This window comes from Manihot esculenta, chromosome 1 (assembly GCF_001659605.2).
Source record: "Manihot esculenta cultivar AM560-2 chromosome 1, M.esculenta_v8, whole genome shotgun sequence".
Classification (NCBI taxonomy): Eukaryota; Viridiplantae; Streptophyta; class Magnoliopsida; order Malpighiales; family Euphorbiaceae; genus Manihot; species Manihot esculenta.
This window is the reverse complement of record NC_035161.2, coordinates 35,603,399-35,626,523: the sequence shown is the minus strand read 5'-3', so window position 1 is coordinate 35,626,523 and position 23,125 is coordinate 35,603,399. Positions and strand designations below refer to the sequence as shown.

General features: G+C 29.6%; 3 protein-coding genes across 4 annotated transcripts; all 3 read right to left on the bottom strand.

Moving 5' to 3' along the window:
• Positions 1–4,416: 4,416 nt before the first annotated feature.
• On the bottom strand, positions 4,417–5,121 carry LOC110610464. Its single transcript, XM_021750396.1, has one exon. The coding sequence runs from the start codon at positions 5,119–5,121 to the stop codon at positions 4,417–4,419; it is 705 nt and encodes a 234-aa protein (XP_021606088.1).
• A 3,309-nt stretch (positions 5,122–8,430) lies between these two features.
• Positions 8,431–15,993, bottom strand: LOC110625655 (COP9 signalosome complex subunit 2). Its single transcript, XM_021771317.2, has 12 exons — positions 15,802–15,993; positions 15,522–15,614; positions 14,684–14,762; positions 12,905–13,145; positions 12,763–12,837; positions 12,542–12,676; positions 11,522–11,709; positions 10,692–10,760; positions 10,521–10,611; positions 10,305–10,439; positions 8,950–9,062; positions 8,431–8,831 (listed from the first exon to the last, which is right to left on the bottom strand). Exons 1-12 carry the CDS (start codon positions 15,809–15,811, stop codon positions 8,741–8,743), a joined length of 1,320 nt encoding a protein of 439 aa, XP_021627009.1. The 5' UTR covers positions 15,812–15,993; the 3' UTR covers positions 8,431–8,740.
• Positions 15,994–17,372: 1,379 nt separating this feature from the next.
• LOC110625870 (probable serine/threonine-protein kinase PBL3) lies at positions 17,373–21,742 on the bottom strand. 2 transcript variants are annotated; one of them, XM_021771667.2, is made up of 6 exons: positions 21,446–21,742; positions 20,713–21,041; positions 20,485–20,620; positions 19,300–19,433; positions 19,079–19,202; positions 17,373–18,382 (listed from the first exon to the last, which is right to left on the bottom strand). In XM_021771667.2, the coding sequence occupies exons 1-6, from the start codon at positions 21,507–21,509 to the stop codon at positions 18,000–18,002; spliced, it is 1,170 nt and encodes a 389-aa protein (XP_021627359.1). In that variant the 5' UTR covers positions 21,510–21,742; the 3' UTR covers positions 17,373–17,999. The 2 variants fall into 2 exon arrangements, with proteins under 2 accessions (XP_021627359.1, XP_021627284.1); XM_021771592.2 differs by having other exon boundaries at positions 19,300–19,436; positions 21,446–21,740.
• Positions 21,743–23,125: the final 1,383 nt, after the last annotated feature.

Here is a 23,125-nt window from a genome sequence, read left to right as displayed (position 1 = left end):
TCCTTTATATTAAAAATAAAAAATAAAAAATTTTTTAAATTTTGAAATAATTTTAGTACGAACGCGTTAGAGCACAGTTATTTTAAAATAAATAAAATGTCTTTAGTATAGTTGGATAAAAAAAATAAAAAAAGAATACAAAAATAAAATGATTTGAAAGTTGGTGTGGGATAAATGAATTTCATAAGTCATTTTATATAAAAAAATTGAGTAAGGAAAGTAGGAGAGCCACCACTTAAAAATAAAGAAAATGCCTTTAGCTAGGATGGATAAAAAATAAGAGAAAATATAAAAATAATATGACTTGAAGGTTGGTCGGGATAAATGAACTCTACGAGTCCCTTTATATCAAAAATGAAAAATGAAAAATTTTTAAATTTTAAAATAATTTTAGTATGAACGTGTTAGAGCGTGTTATTTTAAAATAAATAAAATGTTTTTAACATAGTTGGATAAAAAAATAAAAGAAAATATAAAAATAAGATAACTTGAAAAATGGTGTGGGATAAATGAACTTTATAAGTCCTTTTATATAAATAAAATTGAGTAAGGAAAGTAGGAGAGCCGCCCACTTAAAAATAAATAAAATGCCTTTAATAAGGAAGGATAAAAAATAAGAGAAAATATAAAAATAAGATGACTTGAAGGTTGGTCGTGACAGTGAATTCTACTAGTCCCTTTATATTAAAAATGAGTAAGAAAAATAGGAAAATCATCCTTTAGTATTTTTTAAAATTAATATAATAACACGATGTAAAAAAAATTATGAATCTAAAAATTTATGAGCAGATGGAGACTAATGATATTAATATAAGAGCCATAAAAAATCCAATAAATTTGAATGGGTCTCTTAATGATTCAGTACAAACTAAATAAATTTTAAAAATTCATTTCAAACTAAAATTCTATTGCGATTTTATTTTTCTTATTCTAACTCAATTATAAAATTTAAAATTTATCAAAATAATATTATCAATAAACTATTTAAAAAGCCAATCTTCATACATGTGATCATTTTTCAAAGAAGTAATAGTAAGTAAATTAAAATAAATTTATAATTATAAAATAGACAGAATATCAAAATTTGCTCCCTTTGCATTAAAATTCTGGGTTGGCTACTGACTCAGGTGATCATTTTTCAAAGGAAAAATATTTTTTATTTTTAAAAACAAAATTATTTTTTTATATTTTTAAAATTTCTATATATAAATTTATTAATATAATTTATTTTTTAACTTAAAAATAAATAATAAAAACAAGTTATTTTATTGAAGATTTGTTTTCCGAAAAATAGTGGAAACTTGAAACCACTTATTCTTTGAACACGTGACAGTAAATGTACAATTCCATGTGATTACGAGTTTACAATATTCATTTAAATCTAAATAAATTGTTTGAATTAAATTAATTTAAAAATTAAATTAATAAATTAATTTAAAAATCAAATTAATAAATTAATTTAAAATTTTGATTTAATTTTTATTGATTTTAATTTATTTTGGTAATAAATTTTTTAGAATAATTGAAAAAAATCTAAATATTTATGATAATTCATATTTATATTTAATATTTTAAATTTAAAAAAATTAATTTACTATAATTATAGCTAAAATGTCTAATTAAATTTATATAAGTTAAAAGTAAATTATAATATACTTTTCAAAATTCTATTTAAATAATAAAATAATTTTTAAATACATATTTTTATTACAATAACAATATTTTTTATTAATCTCATTATTCATTTTTTATAATATTATTAGAGATATTAATAAAAATTTCAAATATTAAAAAAAAATTCACAATTTAAAATATGTAATATTTTGTTTCATTTAGAATATTATTAATAGAAAATAAAAATTTTTAAATATAAAAATATATAATTTATAATATTGAATATAAATATTCATTAAAATACTTTAATATATATTATCGATATATAATGCTTTATATAATAGAAATTTATTTGTAATAAATATTTATTTAATATACTATAATTAATATTATATAAAATAAATAAAAAATATATTTAATTTTAATATAAATTTTAAATTAAAAAATTATATATTTTATTAATAATATAAATTTTTAAAAATTATATCATAATTTACTATTAATTTATATAAATTTAATTTAATTCAATTGAGAAATTAAAAAGTTTAACTTTATTGTAGAAAATTTAAAGTGTTGAATATAAATATAAATATAAATTACTGTATATTTAATTTTTTTATTTAATATTTTTTTAATAAATAAATTGAATATACGCATATTAATATTGTTATTTTTTTAAATAGAATTAGCTCTCACTTTATTTAAAATCTAAAATTTTTAAAATTTTAAAATAATTTTAGTATTAATGAGTTAAAGCACAATAATTATTTATTTATTATTATTATTGTTATTTATTTTTCATATTTAAATTTTAATATCACACATTTTTAATGATAAAATTATATTGTCACCAATTTTTATTATTTATTTTCTAAATTAAAGATAAGGTAGATCGTAGGTCCTAATCGTTTTCAACTTTCTTTTCCTCCGATTCTCTTATACATCACAAATTAAAAATTACTTTTTGTTTCCTTTGTTTGAACTGGCGATAAATAAAAATAAAAATAAAAATAAAAATAAAATATATGTTTTAATTGTGATGTATTTGTTTATGTAAATAATTGAAATCATAAATTTTTCATTTTATTTAAAATAAATTATGTTTTAATTTTTAAATTTTATATAATTAATAAATTCATCTTTTTATTTTTAAATTTAAATATTTAAACACTTATATTTTATTCTATTTAAGTTAAAAAAAAATTCATTCTAAAATTTATTTTAAAAAAATAAAAAATAATTAGTGACAAATATTAGACATAATTTATTAGATATGATCATTTTTCTATTTAAAATAATATTTTTTTATTAATATAATGAGTAATTTTGCATTAAAAAAATTATTTTTAGATACATAATATGTGAATTTTTCAATAAATTATAATTCTAAACTAATTAATGAGTAATTTGATTTTTTTTTCTTCTATTAAAGCATGAAAAACAAGAGAAATTTTAAATTTGAGTTTGTTTTTTTCATATATTTAATTTGAAGTTTATTGAAAATGGAAGAGCTCTCAATATCATTAATAATCGCAAACCTATATAACAAATAAGTGAATTATTCAAAGAACATGAACGCCAATAATCACAAATGCACAAATGTCAAAAGGTAAACTTATTACTTCTTACTACGTATTTGATTTAATTTAATGATTAAAAATATATCACTTATTTATTTATATCTCTAATTTTTTATTAAGAAAAATGAATTATTATCCAGTGTATCTAATAAATTAAATTATATGTTAATAATTTTAAAATCTAAAGCGTATATATGTTCCTTGTGATATATTTAATTTATTTTAAAAAAATTTATTGAATTGAATTGAAAAAAAATATATTTAAGAACTTGTATAAGTAAGGACTAATTTTGCAAAAATTGATGAGAAAGATGGAAGTGATGGGGCTGGAATCTCTCTCCCCTACCCCACTAAAATTAAATTAATTTAAAAAGTAATTTTATTGTCTTTTCAAAACGTTGATTGATTTAAAACTTTGATGCACTGTGCTCAATAATCATCTATTAATTAATAATAACTTATATTGGATGCCTTTTCAGTTTTTGACAATTTCTTCTTATCCCAAGTTTTTCACTTTACAGCTAATTAAATAGTTTAAAACGTTAAAAGAAATTTTGACTTTGAATATTTTCATTTACTTATTATAAAATATTTATTCATTAACATGTAAATATAAATCTTATTTAATCGGAATAATTTAATTAAAAATTATTTTTATTTGATTGATATTTTTTTAATAAAAAGTAAATTAATTTATTTATCAAATTTAATTAAGTTAAATTCAGAGTAACTTCTAAAAAGTAACATATTTAAATTAAATAAAGCCATAAATATATGATTGATAGACACAGAAACAAAATGAAAATAGAAGGTTGTTAAAGAGAGAAGGTAGCAACTAGGAAGCAGCAACAGCATGTGGGCAGTTTGTTGGAGGCTTTGGCCATTAAAACAAAGCATACAATATTCCCCACCCTTAAAGACCAAATCATTGTTCTACTCCATCAATTTTTCACATAACATCCCTTTTATAATTGGTGTCTTCTTTAATTTCTTTCCATTTCTCTCTTACTTTTCATATTCTTCATTATTTTATTTTTATTTTAATGTTTTTATCAAGAAACTATACTTCCAATTTTAATTTAGCAGTAAATAAATTTAATTGAATTCAAACTATGTCAAAATTTTAACAATTTAATTTTTCATTGTTTTTACATTTTTTTTTTTCATAAGATATAGTTCATTGCTAAAAGCCATCAAGTGGCAAGGAGAAAACAAAGTTCATCTAATACAAGGGATTTACTCTGAACGAACTATCTCTGATGAACTTTTTACAAAGGAGATGTGAAACCTGATTGTGAGTCCGACGTACCCAAGAAAAAGAGATAGACTGAAAGGATTTAGCGATATCTAACGAGTCAGAGATAATATCTTGAATATTAAGGGGAGCTGGGTTACCCCTACAGGCTTGAACTGTGATAAGAGAATCTCCTTCTATAATAGAGTGAGAGAATCCTCTACTTTTGACAAAAAGAAGTGCTTCTCGACAAGCAATACTCTCTAATTGTAAGGGGTCTGAGATAGAGACCCACGAACGACAGCACCAGTCAATAACACTTCCAAAAGGATCACGAACAATAATTGCAGTGGCTCCTGAATTCGAATTCTTGTCCCAAGCTGCATCGAAGTTAAGCTTTACGAAACCGAGAGGAGGGGGTTGCCAAGAGAGTTGAGATTGATGAATTAACAGCTGTTGATCCATTTCTGATTGATGCGAGGGGAGAGGATGGTTGGAGGTGGCTTCTCTAAAATCATCTCGACTTCTAATTGCTAAGCTAACAGACTCTTCAGCCGGTTTAGACATATTATTGAATGTGAAAGCATTCCTATCTTTCCATATTTGCCAAAGAAGGAAGGCAAAAAGTTGTATTAGACTATCTGAGTCGGATTCCTGAGAAAGAGCATTACAAACTTCTGTCCATTTGTCCATCATTGTTGAGCTCAAAAGATAAGAAGAACGAAGTTGCAATGGAGAATTAAACCAAACTGAGATAGCATGAGGGCATGAGAAAAAAATGTGATCAATGGATTCCTTTCCTCCGCAATGAGAACAGGCCGGGTCTATATGTTGGATCCGATGATGAAGGAGGTCTTTACAAGGTAGCCGCTCCAAGCAAAAAAGCCATAGGAAAATCCGAAGTTTACTTGGAACATTAGTCTTCCAAAGAGACTTCCAGAAGTAAGAATTGTGAGCTGAGGAACTTGGACTCGAATTACCATTAGGTTCTATAGCTGCCCGTCTACTCAAATCTTTAGCTTTCTAATAACCAGACCTGACTGAATAAATGTCGCTTTTCTCAAAGTGCCATATCAACCTATCTTCCTGAGCAAAAATACTGAGAGGAATGACTCTAATTTTCTCAACATCTGCTGGCTCAAAGTTTTGAGACAAGATAGTAGCATCCCATTAATCAAAGAAAAATAAAATAATATATATATTTTAACAACAATAAATTAAATAGTTAGAACCTAAAATAATCGAAGAGGAAACGGAATAAAAAAATATTAATGTGTATTTCAAAATAAAAGTATCAAATAATTGCACTCTCAAGCTTAGTCTGATGGTAAGTGCATCCGGTTAAACCTGATAAATTTCAGGTTCGAATTCCCCATCCCCATTTCAAAAAAAAAAAAAACACCAAACAATTAATGTTTTTTTTTTTTAAATAGGGTCACATGGGTACGTTTGTTTGTGTTTTTTTTTTTTAGAAAACAAAAAAAGAGAAAATGAAAGTTAAAAGATGTGCTTCTGAAATTGCCACGTCGCAAGGATAAAAAAATATTGAAATTTGAACAGACAATTAATAATGACAAGACAAGTTGTGTTGTTGGATACAACCTCAAGTCTTGTAATGTGTCATCTTTTCAACTCAAATCTAATTTGATTAGCATCAACTCTCATATTTAAATTAAATAATCACAATTCCATGTGTTTTTCTTTTTAATTTTATATATTTCTTGTGAATCATGTTGATTCAATGCCCAATGTGTCTCCTACTCTAATCTCACTGCATTCATACGCCAAACACATTCAGTTAATGAGGGAACTATATAAATAGCTTCAACGATTAAATAATCTGAATTAATTAAATAATAAATTAATTTAAATTTTTTTTATAATAATGTTAAAGTGAGATATTATAATTATTGTGGAAACAAGAGTGAGACGTCACAATTAAACCTATATATATAAACTTTCCAATTTCTAACCCCTGTCAGCCCTAAGATAACAATCTAACTCGATCATCACACTGCCCCAGGTGGGCCGATTGCTTAGCTTTCACCCTTTAATTATTTTTATTTTATTTTATTTTATTTTCTTGCAAGGAAAACCAAAATAAAAAAAAATCATTTTTTTCAACAATAGGCAAGAGAAGTGAGTGAATTCAAAGAACATAGTATCAAATGATTTATCATCATATAAAATCGATAAATAATTGAACATAACAAGATCTTCTATTATTATACCACTCCAGTGAAAATTATATTATATAACATTTTTAACGAATGTTGAAATAATACATGATAATATTAATTATTTTAATAGTGATTAGTTAAAAATTAAAATAAGTATTTTTTTGCTTTATTGATAATATTAACTTTTTAATGGTTAATTATTTTAATTATTAATAATTATTTCGATAGTGGTTAAATAATAAAATATAAAAAATATTAAATTTAATTATAATTAATTTATTTAATTTCCAAAAAGTAGTAATGCAAATATAATTTTTTTACAATCTCTTTTACTACTCAAATTTATGATCATCATAATTTTGTAGGTACATTTTTCAATTGTTGTCAAATTATTTGGGAGAGTTTCATATGAAGAAGTAAGAGAGATCAAAATAAAATTAATGGAAATATAATATTAATTCTAATATTTTTAAAATAGGCATAATTTTTTATAAATAAAAAAATATTAAAGATAAAACATTCTCAATTCATTATTTTGACGGGTTGAGACATTTCATATTTTGAGAATTCCTCAAAAACCATACCTAAGTAAAATCTCCTCCAAGCAAAAAATGGTGGCTATGAAATTTTATAAAACCCCAAACCTCCATTGAAACAAATCACTAAATGCAGAGAGATTTGAATAATTTACCCTTTGAATTTATTATGAATATTTGATTTAAATTTTATTTGTTTTATGAAAAATAATTTATATATAAAAATATTTTCTTAAAAAATCATTTGAAAAGGTAATTTATATTTTATTATTTAATTACAATGTTAAAAACAAACGATGTTAACAAGATTCATATATAAAACGTTTAATGTTGTTAATAAATCAATTTTTTTTTTAAAAATGACTTTTGTGCATCTTAAAAAGAAAATTATTATTTTTTAAAAAATTTTTAATTAAGATATATTTTTCATTAAATAATTTTGAATGTCAAAATACTAGAAAAATGTGAAAAAAAAAAAAAACAGTTTTCATAAAATAAAGGAGTCTTAGGCTTTGTTTTTTCCATATAAAAAATTTGTATGTGAAAAATTGCTTTTCAAAAAATATATTTTTTGAAAAAAACACTTATATTGTACTTGTAATTGAAACTTTAGAAAATAAAAGGTAAAATTAATAAAATTTTTATATAAAAAGAGCATTAATATTAATACAAGTTTCAAAATTTAGAAAATAACATTCTCTTTTAAAATTATTTTTTAAAATAGTTCAATTTTATCATTAATTGAATCAATCAAAATTTTACATAATTATTTGTTTATGATTATTTAATTAAAACAATTGAGATTCGGTGCTTACCAACCAAACGACAAACTTGTCAAACCAGTAAACGGTGTAAAAGAATATGACGATCTATTTTAGCCAAATCAAGTGAACGAGCCCCAATGCGGCTGTCCTCCACCGTCACCTGAAACGTTTGTGAAAAAAAAAAAATCTGCTTTATGGTATTGATTGTCTGATTCACATGATGGAGTAGACCAGAAATCAAATAGCTCCCAAAACATTTCGAAAATTGCTATTCCATATTCAGAAATTTAATAGAAAGTTTAAACTGCGTGAAATCAAATTAACCTGGCAACTAAGAGTAGTTGTCGTCCTATTCACGCAACTCGATGAACTAAATGAAACCAAGATTTAACCCAGCATCTCCACCTGGGTTTCAACCCAGCAGTTTCATAATATATACATGTATCATGGATTCTAAAAACGCCAGACTTACACTTCTTTTGCTAGCCTCTGATGCACAGCAGAATGGGAGACAAATCAATATAGATCAAACAAACCAACAAAATGGTATATTCAATGCGTGCATGCTGTCTGATTGTTCCATATATGACTAGGATTTTTCTCAGCATCAAAATTACGAGTATACTTTCGATTTCACATTCTCTACCCACATTTTCTTCAAGATGCATCAGCTATAAAACACGCTCCTTTATCTAAATGACTACTTATAGAAGTATCTTCTAAGATAATGTGGTCTCACACGAGCAAAAGTTCAGTTGTTAGTGCCACCAAAATATTAAGAAAAGGCGAGGACCTTCCCCAGATGGAAATCATACTACCTACTGACACATTCTCAGTATACACGGTTGCTGATAGTTTGATGAAGTGACCTAAGTTGTGTGTTCCATTTCTCGATGGCAGTATACTTCTTCATTCCCTTTGACCTGCACGACATTTTACAAAAATGACAATAATGATGGCTGCAGCACATGAACTGATGAACATCACATTAACTCCCAACTAATCAGAGAACTGGAACAGACAAGTAAATTAGGCATGTACCTGTCTCCACGCTCTAATAGCCTGTTCACTTGATCAATATGTCCATCAATACGATTATCCAATATTAGTGAAACCAACAGCTGCTCAACATCTTTTTCTGGTACATTGAGTTCCTTAAAGCAAGTTCACAAAATATCACTCCACTTTATAAGATCCTTGTAATAAAAGTGAAGAAGATAATGGTTTTAAAAGAAATGCAAAGTGCAATTTTGAAGCATGTGGCTTTTCTCATGACAAAACGGAACTCTGCTTAATGTTATGAGCAGGTTCAGCACATTTTGTATATGATGCTGACATGGCAGATTTTTAGTTTAAAAGAAAGTACACGTGAAAAGGGCGTACTAAGACCACTGAAAAAAAAAATACAAATTTAAAAAAACAAGTGGTTAAAACAACTGCTTCTCAGAATAATTTCTTTTAGAGGTTTTTTTGGGCCTTCTCAAATTCCACTAATTGAATCGATTCTCAAATGGCGTAATATAGGAGATGGGATAAAGCTTAGCTTGGCCATGAGCAACATACACAATTTATTGGAGCAGTCTACATCATCAAAGAAAGACATCGCAAGGAATTGAATTTAATCAAACAGGTCCATTTACTTCTTCTAATAGATGATTTGATCCCAGTTAAAGAAAATCAAAGATTCCACTTCTTGAATGAATTTTAACAAATAATAAAGCACCAATGTCATGCGATAACCTATCTACAAAGAGAAAATTTCTCAGGGATAATCTGCCTATGTGACACTATAGGTCACACTCATCAGGAAAGTCAGAAGAACTAGACAATTGTTCTTAATGCTGCTGTTATTGTGATCTCCAGGTGTTTGATGACGAAACTCAGCTTTGTGATTACAAGGTTTTGATGGAGAAAAAAGGGGGGGAAGGGGGAATGGGGGATGGAGGAGGCAGAAGTGAGAGACAAGAGGAGGGTGGGCGAGGGAGGTGCACAGCTCTGAATTGTTTTACCTTTTCTTTTTGGCACATGGGACCCACTTCTTTACAAAACAAATTCATGAATAATAAAAACGAGTAATTCTTACCTAGACTGGGCCTGTGGTGGATCCAAGATATAAATAAATGGGTTCCATTGGATTTTTATGTAGGATCCATAATATTATTGTGTCTTGGCTCTAGATGAACCAGGTCTAGGCAAGTTTTTCCATAAAAATGCCATTTAGCAAAAATCCAACTATATTTATGATTTGTCCCAATTTTGCTAACGGTGGCAATTACAGAGCACCCATTGTCACAAAAAGAAACATAGGTCCAAATCTGAAAAGTGTGCAGCAGCAGGGTAGTAAATTGTGCTTCAGTCTTTAAAGACTTGATGGGGTAAGAAAGAAAAGGCATTACCTTGGATATGAAAGGAATCCGAATTCTTGTATAAGGTTTAATAAGCTTGAGCAGCACTTGAGTTCGGACATTTTTCAATAGATCTTCAATATAATTCCGTATGAATGGATCATCCATTATTGTCCTTCTGTTACTCTGAGAAAATTCAACGGCCAACTTAAACACAGGCATAACAACTAACAAACTATAAACATAATTCAATCAAAGTACATTAACCTTGAGGATTTTCTCAAATTCCAATATTTCATTCCTTTGATATGCTGCTATGAGGTTTGTCATGGCCAAAATCTCAGGATCATTTTTATATCTGAACAGTATATCGTCATAAGAATGGCGCAAACAATAGAAAGAGAAGCATATATCAAAGTGATATATAAAACCACTTACGGCTTTGCCTCTTGACCATCAAATGGATTCACTTCAGATTCCATCAGCATATTAGCCAGTACCAGGTATCTGTCAGCCATGACGCTTAACACAGTTAGGTGATCCTATAACAGTGTATTGGAAGCTCTCAGCAAGGAAGAAATCATATTGTTGATGTACCATTAATGCAGTGCAAAAACAAGATACAGCATCGCGAAAAGAAAATATGTAATCAATCATGTACCTTCTTTGTGAAGCATATAAAATTAAATTTCTTCAATTTAAAGTCCAATTACTTTGTAGCACTGTCCAACTGTTTTGAATTAGTTTTAGCTTGTGCACAAGAAGATACAATCATGGATGAGTTGAAGTTCTGCCAATCTGTAACTGCAGTACTTATTCTCAACCTTGCATATTTTTCATATATGCACCAAAAAAGCATAAGTGGGCTGAATAATAACTTGCATGCAAATGTAGCTGTGGTTCGTAAAGAGAGAGAGAGCTTATTATGCTGCATAATTTGACAACTACATTTTCTTCTCAATGGAGGTCAAGTTTTTCTCTTTACCCTAATCAAACTATTAACACGTTGATTTCTTCGCCACCACACTAAATGTGTCCATAAGTATCAAATATACATTAATTATGAAAATGAGAAATAATTTTCCCTCCTAGTTTCTCTAACACTTGCTCTATAGATATTTTTTCTGTTGGAACCAGTCATGTTAAAATTTTTTTACTTTCAAAGTTCAGATCTTGTTTTTGCTTGACGACTTGGCATTATCTCCTGCACTTTTCATGCAAACAAAAGATTAAAGAGAAAACAAGATAAGGAGACATAAAGAACATACTTTAGGCATTGTATGCGTCTTTGGTTCCCAGCTTCATCGTAATTCTTAAAAGCTTCAAAGAAATCTGTCGCTGCCTCATCCCATTGACGCTCTGCCATATGCATCTTCCCACCACATTCTCGAATTATCCCCATTATCCTTGGATGTGGAATTGCTGACTTGATTGCAAGTGCCTTTTGGTATAATTGCTAATAAAGGCAAAACAGAAAGAAACATCATATTTTACAATGTAGAAAAGCGCAAAAGAATTCAAGCCTCCAACTATCATGAAAATCATGATGGAACCACCAAGAACTGAACTCTCACAAAGATCTCAGGAACAAACAGCCAATTTATTACAACTCAAACCCCACTTCTATTTCCAGTAAGCAATGATCAATGCATTTTGCATGTTAGTCCAGATGGAACACATACAGGAGATCAAACTCCAATGACATTAACAAAGAGACGCAAAAACAAAGCATGTACATGTTAAAAGCTCAGTGGCTGTGTGTTCTTAAGCAGAGCATTTATCCCGTTCCCTCTTCTTGGACATAACAGAGTTAACAATTTTGCCAACAAGACAAACAAATTAATCAAATAGCTACCAACTCATCTGCAACTTCCACAATAGAAAGTCCTGCCTAATCTGTGTAATCCAATAGCTTGAGAATTGCTTTTATATATTTTTTTCTAGTTTACTTGATTCCCTCTCCCTCAGCCCCTTGATGCTCTTATATATTGACATTTCATAAGAAGAACTACTTGTAGTTTGATATGGAAAACATGATCTTCAGCTTCTTATCAAGTTTGCAGCTGATAATATAGTCTAATTGTTAAATGACAGGACATCATTTCACACAGCTGGACTAATGCATTTGGTGAATCACTTAACACCATAATACATAGTTTAATCACAAAGATTTTCCTTTTTTTTTTTCATTCTTTTCTGGAAATAAATTGTACTGAAGATGAGGAAACACCAATAACAAGGTCTCAATATAAAGTGAGAGCACCAAGGGAACAGGAAAAAGTCTCTACCTTAAGCTTTTTGTTGTTCTTGGTCTCAGTGTACATTTGAATCTCAATTGCATATACCTCCAGAAGCTGACTGCCTTTCTTTTGGTCATCTGTACCATCTTCTCGTTGACAAGATTTATGGAGTTCTTTCAGAATCTGATCATTTACAACCATTGATCTCATAAATAGTTGTAATCCAGATATAAGAATAGCAAGCTCCAGTAATTATGACAATAATATACCTTGCTCATCCGGCCATATTCACCCATATCAAACCATATTTTGCAGAGCTTAAGATTTGTCTTGAACCAAAGTCTCTGTACAGGAAACAATATATAAATATCCTGTCATAAATGGCATTCTAAAATATTTATCATACCTTACCTCATTCTTTGCTTCTTCCAGGGCCTTCAAGGTGGTTTGATAAAATTCTTGCAGGAGGCCAAAATTCTGACTAGCTGATCCCGAAACGAAGTCCATGATGCTGTTTATACATTTCTCACTGTAGTTGCGGGTGACTGCTGACTTAATGTATGTAAGCATCTCCCTGTAAGCATCCATCATTTCTTTATACTTTCCCAAGCGATAATAAAGCTTAACAGTTTGTTTCAATGCTTTGAACCCCCTGGAAAGAAAACAATTATCTGATTGTAAAAAAAAGGTTTAAAATGAATAAACATTTCTATATCAGTGGGATAATAGATATGCAATAGTAAAGCATTTTGCCATACGAATGCAGAAATAACAATAATATGAGTGATATATATATATTGTACAATGACATCTCTCCAATTCATCAGATGTTTCATACAGCAAATTAATCCTTTTGATGCATCTACCTTTCAAGCCAACCCTACTAGCTTTATCAAATGTCAATTTTGGAATGCAGCAAATTACTAAAATAGAAGAACAAATTATCATTATGTCAATGCATAGTGTTGCTAAAGGTGTGCCTGAGGCACACTAGGCACAAGCCTCACTGCCTCTGAAGGCAAAAGGTGGATGGCATCTAAGGCATGCCTTACACATGTGCCTTGAAACAGGTGCAGGGTGCACCTCTTAAGATCACTGGCAGCAACTACCCACATTCCCATGGGTTGATTTAACACAACAATAACATAAGAAAGAAAAATCCAACTAATTAAACTTCCACAAAGAATGCACAGAAGAATTTTTTATGAAGGAGGTTAAGTAATCATTTAGATTGCAAATTATATGAAACTACAGAAATACGTTAGCAGCAGAACACAGAAAACCAATGGAACAGATGAGAGATCTTTCTACCTATGCATGTTAGAAATTGAGGTTATGTTTCTCCAACCAAGGAAGAAGGGTGCAACCAAAAATTCAACAAAGGCAAATATCCTGAATAAAAACATATGCAATCATAAGGATGCAATCTACCGATCTGAGATTTTTCTAGCCATAACTCAAGGTCTAGTCTGGCCAACAAGGGGAAGTTGATGCAATCAACAAAAATAAATTATATGTTTTCTTAATTCAAGGAAAGACTGTATACATGGTTTCCTGTTCTCACTGATTATACAAAAGTAAGTGTTAAAAGCAACAAGGATGTTCTTTCAAACCCTTCAAAACAACCTAGTTGACCAACAGCATTTTCTCTGGCCAGCACTAATATTCATCATTCTTCAAATTCAGCCAAGAATGCTTTAATGTTAATGTTATGAATGCACGAGATAGACTGCAGAAATGAAAAGGAAGAGGGACAGAAGGAAGAAACAGAGCCAAAGAAGAAAAAGATTCAAGAAGAGAAGGAAAAGAAGGGAGTGGGCAGAGAGAGAGAACAAGAGTTTGAGAGGGAATTGATAGTTGTATTATTGAATTGGTAATTGACCGTGATCAGTCAAAATGCTATTCCTATTTATACAATTCGTTCTCAAATCCTATTTTGATAATAGTTACAACATGTAACCAAATAATCTCCCAATCTTCAGTCTCACTAACTTATTAATCCTTAATCATAATAATTACCTAATGTAAATAACTTTGACTTGTGGCCTTTTCAGACCTAATTTCAACTTGATTAGGTACCAAAACAGGAAAATGCATACAAGAGAGGGCAAATTTTGACAAAATGGACACCAAGTTCTCAAACATAAAGTGGACAACAGAAATTGAATTGTGAAGTTCTATGGCACTCACCACTCTGCCTTCTCTGGTTCCATACTAACAACTTCAGCAAAACCTGCAAGTGCTCCTTCTGGGTCTGTTTCAACCAGACCTTTTTACAATGAAGACGAAATGTAGGGGGGAACAGAAACAATAAATTAGTAAATTTATAATGAGCAAACCTGATACAAAAATTACAACCTTCTCTGCATATAGAGCACATCATAGAGCAATAGATTTTCCAACAACAAATTTTAAGGAATTTCATAATAGCCAATGGCTAGTCATCTGAAAACTGTTAATCAAGGATGTAAATAATGGACCATAAATTGCCTCAGTGAAACCAGTTAATGAAATGTGAAAGCATTCAAACGAGAAAAGCACATTTACATAGAAAAAAAAAAAGAAATTGTAACAAAACAAAATTTCATCTTCGCCCTAACTGATTCTTTTAATATGTAAAATCATTCCATAAATTTTTTTTGCCTCAAAATAAATCTTAGTAGGATAACATAAAAAGAAATCCATTCCTTGAGATCCAATTCCTTAATAATCTTCAAAAGAAACCACAATACAGAGTACAAGGCATTGCCACTGAATAAAAAAGGAAAAGCCCATAAAATTTGCTCCGTAGTCAGCACACTGGTTTAGGTAATAACTCCTAGCTGTTACCAAAAATTTTTACAACATTAACCTAATACTAAAAAATAAAGAAGGTTTTTCCAAAATACAATCAAATCAAAGAACTCTACACCACTGTAAGAATTAATTTATACGCAGAATTCAATATCAAGGAACTTTTCCAAATATGGAGAGGGAGAGAGTCCATTTCTACAATTTGCTTAGAAAATGAAAAATGAAAATTAAAAACCTTTAGAGTTATAATATTGGTTCTCAATGTCAACGTCCTGTTCCTCAGGCTCCTCGTCCGAGTACTCGAACCCATAATCCTCCATATCGGCATCTGCACATTGCCGTTATTGCTATTGTCACTATTATCAATATTAACTGAATTGCAAATAAAAATCTAATTGAATTTTCAACGGAAAGAAGAAGAATAAGAAGAATTTATAATTCCTTTTAGAACCCTAGCTAGTAACTGGTCACTGATGATGACATAGTTCAGGTAGAAAAAAGAGTGAACACAGCACCTGAACCCATGATTAGAAGCAGAAATGATAGTTGAGATTTTCTTTTGAAGAAAAACAATGGCGTATGATCGTAACAATAACCACCGATTCAAATTCCTCTGCAAAGGTTTGGGGCATTACGTCTATATAACATGATTTCTTGCTTTTTATGGTTTCATGGAAACCCTATGCTACCCATGTCATGTTGGCATATTCCCACCTCGCTCCTTTTATATATATATATATATATATATGTATATATATAATTAAATATCCCCATCCCGTTTTCTAATTGAAGAAATCAGTAATAATAAATCAGTGACAATTTTTCCAGTTGAAAATTTGATTAATTATTGTTTTACAATAAATTTTGATAGTAGAAATTTATCATGCAAGTAGTTCCCATTTTATTAAGGCTTAGAATGTGTTTAACGTTGAGATTGAAAACAAAAAGTACTATTTTAGAAAAAAAATTATTTTAAATGTTGTTGAAATAAAATAGTATAAGAAAATATATTTTTTTATATTTGTATAATTAAATTATGTTTAAAAAATTAAATTAAAATTTTAATATATTTAAATAATATATTTTTATCGAAGGCTAATTTTAATTTTAATACTAAACAAATCTCTTGGTAGGTAGATAATGTAGATGTATTTATCTTAATTTATAAAATTAATTTACAACATCTAAGTGTTTATCATAAGAGTTAGCTGTATTGGGTTGAAACTGAAATATTAATTGAATCGAATTCATTTAAAAAATCAATTCGAATATATAATTTTTTATTTAATTTTAATAAAAAAATTTAATAAAATCGAACTAAATAATTATAATATTATGTCATTTAAATAATTCAGAAAGATAATCCTAACTAAAAATTGAATATTAAAAATAAGTTGTAAAAAAAATTTATTAAAAAGCTAAACTGAACGAATTCAATCAGATCAATTAAATTCAAATTAATTTTTATCTTAATTAGGTTTAATTTTCATTTTAAGTAAACCAACAAATATTCACTCTTATAAGTTATTTGAAGATTATAAATATTTCAAATTTTAAGTAATTATATATTTGATTAAAATAATATTAGGTGACTGATAAGCTGATAAACAGCTGACATAAAATAGTTTATAACAATATTTATTATTAAAATTACTTAAAAGTATATCAAATGAGATATAAGGTGGAGTTTCAAAATTTATTATAAGGTAATATTTATAAAAAAGAAAAACGAAAAAGAAAATGAAAATGAAAACGCCATCCTATTTTAAATCCTTATTTGGAAGTAAATATTATATCTATCATCACTCAGTCTCCAGAATAAGTTGAAATAAAGCCAAAGGTGGCTCATTGTCTTGCAGCAGCTTCCTTAATTTACACCAGCTTTGTTCTTTTGATAGGCAATTCTGGGTTTTTTTGTTTCTTTTCCAATGAGGTTCTCTTACTTGATTTTTCACTTGGCATTTTAATTTTATCTATATAAGGCAAGTGGGTTTTTAATTTGGAAATATTTTAATAGATAATTGAATTTCAAGAGAAAAAATATATATATAGAAACCAAAGTATATACATTGAACTTGGGAAATCAATATTCTGTTCAAGTGCTTCCATTCTATTCAGTTTATTACTGTTTTAAATGAATCGATTCAATTAAGATCAATTTTCTCAAATAACTGCCCCAGTCTATGATGACTAACACAGACTTACTAGAAGGAAAAAAAAAAAAACAACTCATCACTCTTATTTCAGACATTAAGGAATGAACCTAAAATGCCACTAAATTTCACAATTGACTTGCCAGTACCCCCCCAAGAGAATGCAATATTGTTAGAAACAGTAATAAACTCACCTCATCTCATCTCATCTCATTAACATTCTCTTCATTTTGTGATTTTGTTTGAAAACAATCCTAGCTCGTAACAAACAAAACTCAAACACCAAAGCGTCCATTTACAATATGCAGATAATACATATGCCTTTTCCACAATGCCATTCTCCAGACGCTGAGAGACTATGTATATACATTGTTTCTTCTTGCTAAATTTGGCTTTAGCCTGCTCTGGCGTATAACTAATTTTGTACTTGCTTTAGAGAGATGTACTAGCTTCAAGTGCACTTCAGTAGAAAACCATGAAAATAGCTCTCCAAGAAACATGATTGATGTGTCAGACCACAAGGAGAAAACATTGTTCATACTGAAATTGGTAGCTGCTTTTTATTCCTGTGAGGACCCGCGCTTGATCCAGTGACTATCCAGCCTAGCTGGAGAGGGTGTCTTAGGTGCATCTTTTGATGTGTTAAGTTTTTCTAATGCAGTTAGAACCTCAATCATCAATGGCCTATTTTTGGGATCTGTGTGCAGGCATTGCAATGCAAGAGCAGCTGCAGCTTGGGCTCCTTTCTTGAAGTACTGACCACCCAATCTGGTGTCCATGATTCTCAAAACTCGCCTGGGGTCACTCAGAAAAGGTTTTGCCCAATCCACCAGAGTTTCTTCAACAAAATAAGCTCTCTCATCATCCATTGCCCTTCTTCCTGATAGTAATTCTAGCAAGACAACACCAAAGCTGTAGACATCGCTCTTTGGAGTCAAGCGACCTGCTTGGTTTAAGCCAGCAAAAGGAAAGAAAAGGCTGTCAAAATTCTCTTTGCTTTAACTTGTATTAAGATGTAAAACAATAGACAAACACGCAGCTATACAAGCAAAAATATCAGAGCAGTAAACACCAGAAGCTAACTTTAATTACATTCCTTACTCTTGGTTTAAATTAGTTTTCTTCATCGAATGACCACCCTGAAATGTGGACTTAACGTAGTTTTTATTTCTATGTTCCAATGTTTACTTACAATTGAAGAATCTCCAAGCATTCACTACTTCCCTTTGGCATGCCATAAGCATACTACAGTCATGATCATCATGCCTGCAACTCGGTCTTCAATCTGTCTTTTATCACTTGTTCCAACTACTTTGTCCAATGATAAGGGTAAAATTACATCTGCCCATTAGTTTCTGGCACGCCTTAGAGCAAATGCTGACAATTTCCACCATTTTGAGCTTCTTAAAAACAAGTTTAGGAATGTAGTGTATTTCAAAATGTATCTCACAAAATTGTTGAGTTGTAACCTAGCTCTGGCTTGGGTCGCCTTTGTTTCAGTTACTTCTGTTTCTCAGTTCACCCTCTTTTTATCTGCCTTTGTGTTGTTTCATATATTGTGGATCCAGACTCTCCAAAACACAAGTAGTTTAACATGCAAAGAAAAAAATAATTAATATGTAACAAAAACTTAACTAACCTGTAGCCACATATTCCGGTGCAGCATAACCCCGAGTTCCCACCACTTTGGTTGAAACATGAGTGTTATCTCCAGTGGGACCATCCCTTGCTAGGCCAAAGTCAGAAAGCTTTGCATTATAATCCTGAAATGGATTTCACCAGTCCATCAGCCATATAAAAGTCTAGCATATTTGTTATGTTAGTTTATATCAATAAATTAAGTTTAAGGCTTCAACATACCGAATCAAGTAGAATATTGGATGCCTTCAGATCACGATAGATGACTTTGGCATCTAAACCATGTAAGAAGGACAACCCCCTCGCTACATCAATGGCAATGCGCATCCTTGTAGCCCAGGTAATAGGTTGATCCCCTTCTGAAAATAAAGAAAGGATGTCATTTACTATCAACTCAGGTGAAATCATATTCAACATGTAGTCATAATACCATATTATGCAGGATGTATAAGCTTTCATAGCCAAATAAAAACAATTATTTATCATAGTGTCACATTCTTCAAGCTAACAACACATAAACCCCCACCTAAACCACCTCCCACTGCCAAGCCCAAATAGAAGGAAGGGGAAAAAATGGTAAAAGATCCTTATAAATAAGAGAAAAGCTTCTTGGAAAATTATTTCAAAATGCTGTCACTGCATGTAAACAAACAAATTTATGAAAACAGCATTCCACGAATGCTCTTGCTGTTTCCTGCAGACTTTTCTTTGAAACCATTTCTTGAATATATTTCACTGAGCCTCAAGTTTGTGACTATCTTGGAAAACAAAGCAGAGTTTAGCTTACCAGAAGAGCAACCATCAACCAAAGCCATTGAAAATACAATCCCTATTCCCTAATCAAAGTCAATACCATCAGGCTGCATCAGTCTCGTCGGTCTTCAACTCCAAATTCAACTTCATTCACTCGAAATGTCTCCTCACCATATCAAAAAATGGATGGATTTCTCATGGATCCCTCTTTTACACAACTCCCACGGAAAAGATTCAGAAGAAAAGAAATTCAAGTACATATACAATCTTCAATAACCTCATAAAGAAATTGAAGTTTCTGGCATTAATTACAGAAATCATATTCTCCTTCCAAGAAATCTCACAATCCTTCCTTTAAACCAGCTTTCCTCGACATCCAATTGATCTCACATATCACATCCACCAACCCAACACAAGAATCTAAAATGATTGGTCGACGAAAACAATCAGGAGGACAACATAAAGATGATGTTGCTTATTTTAGCTCTGCTCTTTATTGGCAATCAAATTAACAATCACATACAAAACATATTTTACAAGAAAGCTGCCTATATGTAATTAGCAGTGGAGAACAAGATCATGAGAAACAACAATGGATTTGAACAATTAAGAAAAAATTAGAGAAATTCTGTTCCACGGAGCAAATTTACTTACTTCTGAATAAATGATTCTCCAAACTTCCCTTGGGCATAAACTCATAAACTAGAAGTCTGTTCTCAGACTCAACACAATACCCAATGAGCTTCACGACATTTTCATGACGAAGCTGCCCTAGGTAGTTAACTTCTGCCTGCCAAGTAGAAAGAAAGAGAACAAAAATAAGTTAAAATAGTCTTGCAAGGCGAACAACATGAATGACATAATAGTCCTAAAAGCACATACAAGCCACTCCTTATGGCCCTGAAAGCTTTCAGCCTTGAGCCTCTTTACTGCCACCACAATCCCAGTTCCAGGTTTAGTAGGAGCTAAAGTATTCTCATCAAGCCATCCTTTGAAAACGCATCCAAAACCACCCTCTCCAAGCATTGTTTCTGAGCGAAAGTTCTTGGTGGCATTCCTTAGGTCACTAAAGCTAAAGGACTTGAGACTGCTGGGAACAGATAAATCAACCGTGCTTGTTTTGAAAGACTTGTTAAAGCTTCCCAGCGATGCTTTCTGCGAAGAAGTGGTAGAATCCTGCTTCAACTCATCAATATGAGACTTTTTACTTCCTGAAAGGACAAAAAGCAAGAAGCAACTCAAATAAGATTATCCATGAGTTTTATATATATATATATATATATATCCGGATATCAACAGATAATTTCATGTGGGAAAACTAAGAACAGAAAATAGAAGACAAAAAATCTTTCACGGAGGAAAATAGCAGCAAGAACGAGCATAATTCATGAGCAAAATAAACATGAAAGCAAAATTACGAGAAATTTTGTTAAACAATGACTACCCCTCCTGAGGAAATTCATTTACGAAGGAGAATTTGATATTAAGATCCCGTAAACAAATCAAAGAACAGATGATATAAAATTAGCAGCCGCCAACATCATTTTCTATTGCTTTAATTACAAAGAAAAAGGCAAATACGCCGTTCTTAAAAATAAAAAGAAAGCAGACCAACCAGAGGAAAAATTAGTAGAAGAAACATGAGCGCACTTGGCTGGTTTTAAGCAGCAGTTTCCCATAATTGAATAATCTCAAAAAACTTCCTCTCCAATAGAATGAAAGCGAGGAGGAAGAAACTAAACGATAAAAATTTGAAAGGCAAAGGGTCCAAATAATGGGGGAGAAGAAAGAGAAGGATGAATGGGTAAAAGGGTCCATTTGATTGCATTTGATAATTGATGGGAATAAGAGATAATGAGGAGGAGGAGCAGGAGAATGAGAAGGAGAGAAGCAGCAATCTGGTCAATGAAGGAACCTCCATTAGTGTATCAAATTCAATGCAGCGGCTAGACAGAGAGAGACAGATGGGACCCACCTCATATTTGACTTTATAAATTCACGTAGACGCGAGACATGGAGGCCAAAAATTATATGCTCCATAGAGACCTGCGAGCGAGAGTGCTTCGTCATCCGTTGAAAGTTCAAAGCTGCCAAAAGTATATGGCCATGGCGGCAACTTTTCCAGTCTTCCAGATCAGTTTTGGATTTTTTTTTTTCTCCTTCTATTTTATATTTTTTATATCCATGACCTGACACGATCGCCGCCAAATAATAAATTTAAAAGTAATTTAAAAATATTTAAATTTATGTGAATTTATTAAAAAATATATATATATAAAAATGTCATAAATTAGATCTGAACTAAGCGCATTACCAAAATGTCCTTTTTAATAAGTTGATATTATTAATAACAGTTGTTAAAAATATTGAAGTTAATGGTAAAAAAATTAAATATTTTTAATTTTATTGTAATTATATCTTATATTTTTTATTAATTAAAATTAAAATTTTTAAAATTAATTTAATTATATTTTATTATTATTATTTATATCATTAAAAATTTTAAAAATTATCACATTATTCACTACATTAATCATATTATTAGTAAAATTTAAGATAAAATCAATAAGAATTTAAAAATTTAAAATAAAATTTTAATAAAATTAAAAGTCATAATTTTTTAATAATTATTTATTTTATTAATAATTTTTTAAAAAATAAAAAAAATTTTAATTTATAATTTTAAATAAATTATATATTTTTTTAATCATTTAATTATGTCTGACTAAATAATTAAATATTTAATATATATATTATTAATTTTTAAAATTCACTCTAAATATTAATATAATTTTAAAAAATAATAAATTAATATTATATTTGAAAATTAGAAGAAAATACATAAATGGACCATTGTATACTAGTAGTACTAGCATTATAAATATTGGTCACTGAGATCTCAGTGCATTAATAAATTAGAAGAAAATACATAAATGGTCTTTCTTTTATATTTGAAAATATAAAAGAAAATACATAAATGGACTAAAGTTAATAGCATGGGAGACCCCAGTGACCAATATTATGAATCAGAAAAACCACCTATGAATAGAGCATTTTTTAAGAAAGACCATGAATATCATGGAATACAACCAATAATCCATACACAAAATATACAAGATAAAGAAATGAAAGATGTCTATTTACAAAATAATTAGACAAATGTAGCATTACACATAATAGAAAACCAATTAGATAGGATGGAAGAAAAAATAGAGAAAAATTATGGAGCTATAACAGAAATAGACCATATAGAAATACCTAGTACACCTTCACCTATATCTAAAAAACCTGAAAC